Raw genomic sequence first — 12,428 nt, 5'->3', positions numbered from 1 at the left:
AATGTCATTTGCCATTTGCATGTCCACTCTCCCACTTTTGCAAGGTCAGGTTGCAATTTCTCCCAATCCTCTTATGTAAGTTTACATTCAAGCGTATGCTTCCAATGCTGCCTCTGTCAGAGCAGCACTGGAGATCCATGGAGTGGGGCAGAGGTTCTCTCACTCCTGGCTGCAAAATTAAGTTATCCTGGGGGGAAGGGAAGGGTCAGGGGAAAGCAGGAAGGGGGACCTGTGCATTTTGTCATCTTTATGGGAGGTTAGGTGAATGGAACTGAGGGGAGAGGGATCAGCCGGTCCTACAGTTTATCAAAAAGAGGAACACAGGGTCTGGGTAAAATACTGGGGATTGTTAAAGGAATAAAATGGGTTTGGAGGTGATGATAGCATGGCCCGACGGGGCCTTTGTATAATTTTTTGGGCAGAGGGAGGGGATTAGCCTGCTTGCCCTATTATTTCTTTTTATTGGATTGGTTACTAACAGTGCTACTTAGCTGGATATATTTTAAAACTATCTGGATAAGAAGTATATTATCCTGCACACAAGGCTGGATAACTAAGAAACCTACCTTGCTATATATTCACATGTACCCGGTTACATGTAGCCAGATAAGTATGAACTAGTATATAGAATGAGGCGTTCAGCTCGCAGAATATAAAGGACAAGTAATATGGATAACTTTAGTTGGATAACTTGTTCACTAAATGACCTACTGAATATGATACTCCACCGAATGCAGAGAAAAAAGCTTCTGCATATGGGCCCAGCATGGACAAATCAACTGCACATTGATATTCATAAAGAAGGCAGCATTAAGACTTTAGAAAACATCTATAATCCCTCTTATTTTGAGAGACCTCTAATGTATAACCACATTTCACAGGTTTATAATATTTTACAAGAAAATTGACTTTCTTGTTCCATGCATGACAGTTATTGATTTTAATTTTATTAATTTTATTAACTTTGTTTTTTTAGTAGTTTGTGCTATTGCACTTACTTATTCAATTATATACATGTTTAACTGTAAGCTGCTTTGACTCAAAGATAAAGTGGCATAAAAATCTTAGAAATAAATAAATAAGATGTTGACAGCAAATATATTAAGAAAAAAATTGCAGATCTGTTTAAACAGGTTTTTAATGGTTCTCAAGTGATTCTTTAATCAGTTTTCTGATTTTATTTTCAATGATCATTTTGTGTCTGTCTGAATAATGTGTACTGATGTAACATTTTTGTGTGTAAATTAGTATGTAGATATTATTCTGTGATCTACTTAGAACAGTGATGCTGCGTTAGGTGGAATTTAAAAGTTTTAAATTAATAATTAAATAATACAGTTCTGACCTCAATCTTCAATAACAGTTTGGTGTCAAACATCCTGCATGATGCTTATTTGATTTGCTATGCTTAACATTTTGGGAACTTTGGATTAGCAGTCTAAAAAGACAAACAGGGTTGGATAGGATTGGATTGGATTGGGATGCCAATAAAAGAACACTGATTGATTTCAAGTCCTTCATTAAGACTAGCAGGCAGGGGTGATCTGTAGGTCAGGATTGAATCCATGTTTGTTTGAGGGTTTCAGTAATGGAATAAAAAGGGGAGATGCAGGTTGGGATTGAAATGTATGAGCAAATATGGGACTGGAGAAAGGCATTTCAATACATAGGAAGCACAATGTGTTGCAGGACAGAACTGAGGAACACTTATAGACTTCGGTGGTGGGTTTCTATAGTGGCATAGGAGAAGGTGCTGTAGCTCAGGATTATCGTGCATTTTCATAGATATCTATAGCTTATGCTTTTTCTCAATTTGAATATATGTGAATCATTAAATTATTGAATATCTATTTAAGATATGTTTACTTGCTCTCAGATGGAGTCTACGTTATTTTCGGCATCTCTTCGCCTTTTATTTTGCCATTCAGGAGATTAACCAAAATTTGGAGATATTACCCAACATCACCCTGAGCTTCCATATTGCTGACTCTTGCGCTGCTGCAGGTTTTTCACTATGTGGTACTCTGATGATCTTGTCAGGGATAATGAAGCCTGTTCCTGGCTTTAGCTGTCACCAGCAAGGCCAGTTGGCTGGTTTAATTGGAAGCTTCTCTTCAGTAACATCACATGCAATTGCCAGAGTTACAGGCATCTATAGGTATCCACAGGTAAATCAAGAACTTGTCTCTATATAATTGCTTGGGTCTGCTGCATCCTTAACTGTTTTGTCTTTTCCTTGTTTTATAGCCTGGTTTAATGCAGGTAATTTCTGGGTATGATAGCTTGCTAAAGGTGTACAACTGATGCAGTAATTTGCCACCTAGACGTAGAACTATTATGAATCATGGTAGAGCCATCACAGGGAATTTATTTTGGTGAACACCAAAGAAAAGCATGCTTAAGATTACACAAAACATGTCAGCATTTTCACATGAACACAGCAAGATTAGACTTTGCCAGTCAAAATAGAGATGTAAGGATTTATCAAATATATTTTTCCCTCAGAGATAAATAATGGGTGAAAAGTATTACAAAATCAGGCCCTAACCCCTAGATGCTTCAAAATGATATAATATTTCATGCATAACACTCATGGTAAGAGAAAGGGGCATGTTTAGAATTATCACACAAGTAGTATTGCATACTGTTGTATAGTTTTTGCACCCCACAATATTTCTATTACATGAGAGAGAGAGAGGGAGTGAGAGAGAGAGAGAGAGAGATTGATTATTTATAACATCCTCATAGTAGTCAACCATTTATATCTCTATAGGAGGGTCAGTTAATAACTCGAGATCAGGTTTCAGTGTTGGTTTAGGGTTTAGGGGCCAATTTTACATGCAGAGTGAGATGTACGAACCACACAGTACACCTTGATGAAGTGAGGAATGTCTCACAAAGAAGAGATTTCTACTATGATATCTCGGTCTAGCTTGATGGTTCCCTGTTACAGAGTCCATCAAGTTAGCGTGAGAGAATATTTTAGAAATCTCATCTTTGTGAGAATTTCTTCATCCAAATGACATCAAATCTTCACTGAGGTATACTTTGCTGTTTGCATGTAAAACTGGCCCCTAAAACCTAAACCACCACCGACACTTCATCTTGAGCTATTAGCTGGCCCTCCTATAGTCATATAAATAGATGAATACTGTGAAGGCTTCCCCAGAGGCTCTCTCTCTCTCACTCTTTCTCCACCCCTCCCCCCTCCTCCTCCCCAAGCCCAGAAAAGGCCAAAATGTAATTTGCAAAATTTATCGCAAATAGCATTACGGCCTTTTTGGGCATATGATACAGCTTAACAATAGGAAAAAAGGTGTAGTTATTTCCAGCAAAACCATGTGATATTGCCCTCTCTATAATCCCAACCCTTCGCACTCTCGCCATTCGATAAGACTATTTTCACATGTGTTATGGCATTAACGCCATAACGCATTTTGATGAATAACCTTATTATTTTGTTACAATGTGTGTCATTTTAAAAAATGCAATGGATCGTTATCATGTGTGTAAGAGTGTTATCGCATTCGATAACGCCCTTATGCATGCAATAACTACTGCATTGCAACTTTATAATTTAAATGAAGAAAGGTGAGGGGTTTGGGCAGGGTTTAAAAAATGTAGGGCCTGGTAGCACTGTGGCCAATAATGTTTTACACACTATTACCGGCAGTACCGCTAGAAATAACTATACCTTTCCCATTGGCGGTACGGGGGTGAACGTGTCAGTGCGACTGCATCCGTGGCATGACATACCAGGAATGTGCACTGATTTTTTTTTCTGGTTACTTTTGTTTCAGGTCATTATCTGTCAAATTTCATTTTTATAATGGTTTAGGAGTTATGTATTTTGTGTTCCTCTCATTTCAGAGTTACTGCACACTAATGGGGCTTAGTACGCAATTACCATGTTAGGGTGCCCTAAGTCCCATTAGTGCATATTAAACAGTTTTCCTAATTTCGGGCTTAATGCGCACTATCTGGACTTTGGTGCATACTAACTAGATGTTAGTGCTCATTAAGTCCCATTAGTGTGCACTACCTAGTTTTCTAATTTTGGAGTTAGTCTGCTCTAATAGGACTTAGGAAGCACTAACTGGTTGTTAGCATGCACTACCTTTAGTTAGTGCACACTAACACAAAAATGTTACCAATATGTTAAAAAGTATCAATTGTGGAGCAGTTCATTAGCTAGAGTTATGATTCTGCATTGCCTTTGGCTGTCTCCTTCTAAATAGACAGTAAGGAGACAGCCACTGGGAATGCAGAACCATACCTCTGGCTAATGAACTGCTCCACAATTTAAACTTTTTAACTTATTGGTAACATTTTATGTTAGTGCACACTAACTTTAGTCAGTGCATGCTCACATCCAGTTAGTGTACCCTAAGTCCTATTAGGCCTCTCTATCTCCAAAATTAGAAAACTAGGTAGTGCGCACTAATGTACGTAATGTGCACTAACATCTATTTGGTGTGCACCAATGTCCTGTTAGTGCGCACTAAGCCTGTAAATAAAAAAAACTATAGTTAGTGTGCACTAACGGGACAGTGCATACTAACTATATTTTAGTACGCACTAAGTCCTGTTAGTGAGCACTAACACGAAATCCAAAATTCTGTGAAATGTTGTCAATTTTTTTCATTTTGGAGCACTCCCGAAACCTGGCGAATAGACAATTTCATTGCCATTGTCTATTTTGTTTAAAATAAATGCACATCCCGACATACCGCTGTGATGCAGCCAGCTGCACAGTTTTGCCACCCATCCCTTTTTCCCGATGGACAATCATTCTGCTATATTTATAGAGGAATGAAAAATCTAGGGCAATGATAAGAATTAATAAATTACTTGTACCACCAGCAGAAAAATGTACAATGTGACTATATTCAGAGGCATTTAGCCAGAAAACACACAAGGTTATCCAGCTAAATGCTGACATTTTACTTTTTGGGGCATTTATTCATCTATTAGCTGGATATCTCATTATCTAGCAAAAATTTAGCTGGATAAAAATGGGGACACCGAGAGGGCATTACCGGGAGGAGTTAAGTTAGCTAGACAAGTTATCTAACTCTGATATTCAGAATTAGTCAGGTAACATACAGCTAACTCTGGTCATGCCAAAGAGCTATCCTAAAGTTAAGATCATATGATTTGCCATACTGGGTCAGACCTAAGGTTGATCAAGCCCTATGTCTTGTTTCTAGCAGTGGCCAATCCAGGTCACAAGTACCTGACAGCATAGTTTCCTCTAAGCTGAGTGCATGAACAAATTGCTCATACATTTTAAAACATCGCTCACAGATTTTACATGGTTATTCACATACATTTTTCTTTGGGCTATATACAGAAATGCAGCACTAATACTGGCAGTCAAAAATTGTTGGTTTTAAAAAACTTCTTCACAGGAAAATAAATTGCACAGAGCTAGTTATTCCTTGGAGTGTTGTCTGGGAGGAGGTCAATGGATTCCATGTTGCCCATCACAGGAGTTAGCAGTGGATTTTAATAAGTCCACCTTAATATCTTTAAGATAGTGGCCTTATTCAATTGTGCCGCTGCACTCCTGAATATCCCTCCAAAGTTTAAATTTATTAGATTAACTTTGCAATCCAGCCAGTGACTGAATATTATCCCCTGATTCTTTTGGTTTTTGCTCAGAAAATGTCTCAGCAATGTCCTGGAACAACTGAATATTGTTACCAACGTGAATGTACAATTACACAGAACTTATGAAAACATTAAACATTTTTGTGACACATCAAACGGAGATTTGTCAATTGATTTTTCTGGTGAAATTCTCCACCCAATGTCATCATATGCCAGTCTTTCATAAGATTGTCATTAAGTGATAATCCATTCTATATTCAAAGATGTGACTCAACAACTCAAAACTCAGTATCATGGAAGAACCGAAGACAAGGTTACCAGCTGTTTCCTTTTAATTTAGGGCAGCCTGAGGCAGTCCTTGTTTTATCCTGTTTCATGCATGGATACCTTTCCATTGGACTATCTTAATATAGCTTTGAGTAGCTTTGGGTTATTGGCCTCCTTATGGTCAAGCATTGTCATTTCTTGGTTTTATCACTTTGGGCTTCCAAGTTTTCTTCTAATAGTAAAATGAAGCAAAGCAAAAGTCCCAGTGGATTCCTTGTACTTATGTGTGTGATTGGTTTAATTATTGTGTCTGTGTGTTTCAAGCACAAAATTCTGTGCAGCATAGAAACTGATTGAGGTAAGAGTTAAATAAAGTAAGAAACAAAGACTCGCTCTTCTGTTTGACCCTGGTTTATATATTTTTTGTTTTAATCACAGATCAGTTATGGATCTATGGATGCTCTCTTCAATGACCGGGTTGACTTCCCATTCTTTTATCGTACGGTCCCACAGGATCAATCTCAGTTCCAGGGCCTGATTCAGCTCCTGACCCTCTTCCAATGGACCTGGGTGGGGATTCTCACTTCAGATGATGACAGTGATCAGAAGGGCAGTGAGGAACTGAAGAGCGAGATTATCAGGAGTGGCGGCTGTGTGGCTTTTCTGGAAAAGTTACAATTTTCCATTAATTATAGAGTTGAGCAGTTTGCAAAATTTAAAAAGATTACTGACATGATTGACAAGTCATTAGCTAAGGTTATTATCCTCTACAGTACTAACAGTTACATGGTGGTGCAGTTCTGCATGCCATCGTGGAGAATGACTGCTGACAAAGTGTGGATCATCTCTGCTGCCTCCTCTTCCCTTGCTCAGATAAACTTCACATCCAGTGACACAACTTTATCTTGTAGCACATTCAACGGCTCTCTAGCATTTGCCATTCCTAAAGGAAAGATTCCAGGATTCAAGGATTTCCTCTATAATCTCCATCCAGCCTCATTTCCAGATCTCTCTTTTCTGCAAACTCTGTGGAGGTCTGCTTTCTGGTGTGAATTTGGACTTCCGAATGGGAGTGAATTTTCATTTTTCCAAAAGTGCACAGGAAAGGAGACTCTGTCTAACCTTGCATCTTGGCAATTTGATGTGAATAATTTTCAGTTCACTTACAGTCTTTACACTGCAGTCTATGCATTGGCTCATGCTTTGCACAACATGTACACAGCCAAGTCTCAACAAGGGGGTAATCTAAAACTGGAATTTCAGCCGTGGCAGGTAAACCCTCCTGATTGATTCTTTTAAGAAGAATGCATTTTTTCTTTACTATAATATTCATTTTATGCAATGTAGTTAAATGAGGGATGTATAAATTGGTAAAGGAGAGAGAGTAAAATAGATCCCTATACAGACAAATGGCTCTTTCTTTCCACCAGGGATGCCCAGCAGTTGTCAGTAGATAGGATTATAGACAGTGCTGAAGAGGAGCTGGCTGTCATGGCACATGTGGACACCAATATAAGAAAATATGGGAGAGAGTGTTCTGGAAGCCAAATTTAGGATTTTATGTAGAAAGCTGAAATCCAGAACTTCCAGGGTGGCATTCTCTGAAATGCTTCCTGTTCCACATGCAGGACCCCAGAGGCAGGCGGAGCTCTGGAGTCTCAATGCATGGATGAGATAATGGTGCAGGGAAGAGGGATTCAGCTTTGTAAGGAACTGGGGAAACTTTTTGGGAAGGGGGAGACTTTTCTGAAAGGATGGGCTGCACCTTAACCAGAGTGGAACCAAGCTGCTGGCACTATCTTTTAAAAAGAAGATAGAGCAGCATTTAAACTAGAACATGGGGGAAAGCCGACAGTTACTAAGCAGTGAATGGTTGGAGGAACGTATCCTTGAAGGATACAAATGAAACAGGAGAGTTAGGGCATCCCAACAGAGACTGAATGCTAAGTAGAATCTATATGGTTAGGAATCCCATGTGTATTGGGTAAGTGTACTGTGATTGGAGTATACTATCATCCACCTGGACAAAATGGCCAGAAAAATGATGAAATGATAAGATAAATCAGGGAAATTAACCAATTTTGCAGTACTGTAATAATGGAAGATTTCAATTATCCCAATATTGACAGGGTAAATGTAACATCAGGACATGCTAGAGACAGAAAGTTCCTGGATGTAATAGATGACTTCTTCATGGAACAATTGGTTCAGGAGCCAATGGGAGAGGGAGCTTTTTTAGATTTACTTCTTAGAGGAATGCCAAATTTGGTGAGAGAGTTAACAGTGGTGGGGCCATATGGCAATAGTGATCATACAAGATCACATTTGAACTAATAACTGGAAGGGGGACAATAAGTAAATCTACAGTTCTAACACTACATTTTAGAAAGGGAAACTTTGAAAAAAATGAGAAAAATAGAAAAAAAACTGAAAGGTGCAGCAGCAAAGGTTAAAAGTGTTCAACAGTCATGGACATTGTTTAAAAATGCCATCTTAAATACACAGTCCAGATGTATTCTATGCATTAAGAAAGGTAGAAGGAAGGCCAAACGAATATCGGCATGGTTAAAAGGTGAGGTGAAAGAGGCTATTTTAGCAAAAAAAACATACTTCAAAAATTGGAAGAATGATCCATCTGAAGAAAATAGGAAAAAGCATAATCATTGGCAAGTTAAGTGTAAAATATTGAGAAGACAGGTGAAGTGAGAATTTGAAATGAAGTTTGCCGTAAAGTCAAAATCTCATAATAAAAACTTTTTAAAATATATCCAAAGCAAGAAACCTGTGAGGGAGTCGGTTGGACTGTTAGATGATGTAGGGATTAAAGGGGCTTATAGAGAAGATACGGCCATTGCAGAAAGACTAAATTAATTCTTTGCTTCTGTGTTCACTAATAAGGGTGTTGGGGAGATATCAGTTCCGGAGATGGTTATCAAGGGTGATGAGTCAGATGAACTGAAGCAAATCACTGTAAACCTGGAAGATGTAGTAGGCCAGATTGACAAACTAAAAAGTAGCAAATCACCTGGACCTGATAGTATGCATCCTAGGCTTCTGATGGAACTAAAAAATGAAATTTCAGATCTATTAGATAACATTTGTAATATATCATTAAAATCATCCATTGTACCTGAAGACTAGAGAGTGGCCACTGTAACCATAATATTTAAAAAGAGCTCCAGGGTGATCCAGGAAACTATAGGCCAGAGAGCCTGAATTCAGTGCCAGGAAAAAATAGTGGAAACTATTCTAAAGATCAAAATTGTATAGCATATAGAAAGACATGGTTTAATGGAACACAGTCAACATGGATTTACCCACGGAAAGTCTTGCCTAACAAATCTGCTTCATTTTTTTGAAGGGGTTAATAAACATGTGGATAAAGGTGAACTGGTAGATGTAGTGTATTTGGAGTTTCATAAGGCATTTGACAAAGTCCCTCATGAGAGGTTTCTAAGAAAACTAAAAAGTCATGGGATAGGTGGCGATGTCCTTTCAAGGATTACAAACTGGTTAAAAGACAGGAAACAGAGAGTAGGATTAAATGTTTAATTTTCTTAGTGGAAAAGGGTAAACAGTGGAGTGCCTCAGGGATCTGTACTTGGACTGGTGCTTTTCAATATATTTATAAATGATCTGGAAAGGAATATGACGAGTGAGGATATCAAATATGGACATTATTCAAAATTATTCAGAGTAGTTAAATCACAAGAGGATTGTGATACATTGCAGGAGAACCTTGAAAGACTGGAAGATTGGGCATCGAAATGGCAGATGAAATTTAATGTGGACAAGTGCAAGGTTTTGCATATAGGGAAAAATAACCCTTGCAATAGTTACACAATCTTAGTTTCCATATTAGGAGTTACCACCCAGGAAAAAGTCGAAATCATCGGCTCAGTGTGCTGCAGCAGTCAAGATAGCAAACAGAATGTTAGGAATTATTAGGAAGGGAATGGTGAATAAAATGGAAAATGTCATAATGCCTCTGTATCACTCCATGGTGAGAATGCACCTTGAGTATTGTTTACAATTCTGGTCACTGCATCTCAAAAAAGATATAGTTGCACAGAAGTTACTGAAAAGGGTGACCAAAATGATAAAGGGGTTGGAACAGCTCCCCTATGAGGAAAGGCTAAAGAAGTTAGTGTTGTTCAGCTTAGAGAAGAGACAACTGAGGTGGGTTATGTTGCAGGTCTTTAAAATTATGAGAGGTTTGAATGAGTAGATATGAATCAGTTGTTTTTCCTTTCGGATAATAGAAGGACCAGGGAGCATTCCATAAAGTTAGCAAGTAGCACATTTAAGACTAATCAGAGAAAATTCATTTTCACTCAGTGCACAATAAAGCTCTGGAATTTGTTGCCAGAGGATGTACTTACTGTAGTTAGTGTAGCTGGGTTCAAAAAAGGTTTGGATACGTTCTTGGAGGAGAAGTCCATTAACCGCTATTAATCAAGTTTACTTAGGGAATAGCCACTGCTATTAATTGCATCAGTAGCATGGGATCTTCTTAGTGTTTGGGTAATTGCCAGGTTCTTGTGGCCTGGTTTTGGCCTCTGTTGGAAACAGGATGCTGGGCTTGATGGACCCTTGGTCTGACTCAGCATGGCAATTTCTTATGTTCTTCTGCCCCTTTGAAGTCCAGTGGCAGCTGAAGCAGTTAATCAAGTTCAGTGGCCCTGAGTGGCTCCTCTAACTTGGGAACACTTCTTCTAATGGATTACCCCATACTGTGGTAGGCAGTGCTTTGCTCACTACAATGCAGGGGAATACCGCATCATTATATTGATATTTGTTTTCTGCATAAATAGTGGAAGATGAATAGTCTTGGTAGGTGAGAAAGGAAGCATGAGGACACAACAAATCAGCCTTCTCAGAGATAAATGGTGAACTGGATGAGGCCATGGTATTGAGTAGGGTGGATCCTTCCTTGAACATATTTTTATAAACATATTTGGATTTCATTCTGGTATTTCCTTGTCTTAAATATAATGAGGACTTTAGAAAGAAATATCAGGCAATTCAATCATTTCACAGCATGGACAGGACATGAATGTGTGGATGACTCAAGGCAAAGCAGGCCAGTTACATTGTCACATTAAACAAAGTCAGCAAACTGCCCCTTTTAGAGTGTTGGTAAAAAGATCGCACAGAGACAGACTAGACCCATATCCATATGTGTTAGGAATTCAGCAGAAAAAGATTTATGAGAGCAGCAAGTTTTCTCCAAGTGCTCAGCCATGCAATCTGCAGCCGGTTGCTCCAAGAATGGAAGAGGAACTGGAAGAAATTATGATGAAGGTACAGAAGAGGAATGCTGGAAGAGATGTGAGTCATGACTGGCAGTATAGCCAGATAGATCAATAGCCACAATACTGCTGACTGAGTTCCCATACAGAGTTCCCTTTTGCCAGACAGACACCACAAATGCCCGACCAGTCAGTCACTTCATGCACATCATCAGGAATAGGTTAGCCAAAGGGCTCCATTTGGGCAGGATAGTGGGCCCATTTCTGATGAGGCCATTTCCTCAAATGATTTTTTTCCATGCTAGAGGTGGTCCCAAATCAAGTACTGAGCAAATGCAGGCTATTCCATAACCTGTCCTCTCCTGAAGGCCATTTGGTTAATGATTCTATCCCTCCTAAAGAGTGTTTTGTATAGTACAGTTTTTCCCAAATGTTCTGCCTTCTGACCCAATCAGGTCTGCCATGGAAAAGTCACCACCTCCTGATGTTCATATATAGGTCAGCACTTAGACTCTGCTCTCAGCACCTTGCTGCAACAAGACACACAAGTAGTAGCTCTTAAAATTGTTGGAGCTCCTTTTTGAGAATGTGTGTAATCTTGCACGCTTGCCTCTTCTTTCTATCTACAGCATGATTAGTAATATTCTGCCCAGAGTAGTAATTATAATTATCAGTATGCAGGGCACAGGTAGCTGGACCCACTTTGTTCAGCATACACATTGCACACCAGATCTCCCTGTCTTCCTCCTCCTTTGAGTCCTTCAAGCCTCTGTCTTATCTCTAGGCTGAGTGAGATGGGAGAATGAACATTGAGTACTGGATGGATGAGACTCATTGAGTGCTGGAAGCAGTGGCAGTAGGGAATTGCATTTGTTTTGAACGAATGTGCAATCCGCAACGTATAGGTCCCTATTTTTTGCATTCATGGGGTTCCAAAACGTATGGCGAACCCCCACGAATGCAATGTATCATTAACAAATAAAAACCCCACCCTCCTGAAACCTCCCCCCCCCCCCAAGACTTGCCAAATGTCCCTGGTGGTCCAGCGGGGGTCCTGCAGGAGAATGCTCCAGGACCCCCGCTGGACCACCAGGACTTTTGCAAAGTCTTGGGGGGGTAAGGAGGGTGGGGGGTTGTAGTTAATTACATTTGAAAGGTCAGGATGGGGTTTTTTTTTTTTAACTTTAATGGGAAACAAATACCATATGTAACTAACGAATGAATCGGGGTCCCCCGAAATCGGATGTAACGGATTTGAGTCCCAAATCGAACGAATATGAATACCGAATCGAATGC

At 39.3% G+C, this 12,428-nt stretch overlaps 1 protein-coding gene across 1 annotated transcript in view; it reads left to right on the top strand.

Annotated features, from left to right (window-relative positions):
- The window catches only part of LOC115077771, a 90,795-nt gene that overhangs the window by 11,767 nt on the left and 66,600 nt on the right, over window positions 1–12,428 (top strand). Inside the window, exons 3-4 of the mRNA XM_029580056.1 lie at window positions 6,319–7,152; window positions 10,921–11,184. Coding sequence (XP_029435916.1) covers window positions 6,319–7,152; window positions 10,921–11,184 — 1,098 coding nt within the window. The remainder of the gene's footprint in view (window positions 1–6,318; window positions 7,153–10,920; window positions 11,185–12,428) is intronic.

The sequence above is a fragment of the Rhinatrema bivittatum genome, chromosome 16 (assembly GCF_901001135.1).
Source record: "Rhinatrema bivittatum chromosome 16, aRhiBiv1.1, whole genome shotgun sequence".
In the NCBI taxonomy this organism is placed as follows: domain Eukaryota; kingdom Metazoa; phylum Chordata; class Amphibia; order Gymnophiona; family Rhinatrematidae; genus Rhinatrema; species Rhinatrema bivittatum.
The sequence above is the reverse complement of the archived record's forward strand: the minus strand, read 5'-3'. Positions and strand labels throughout refer to the sequence as shown.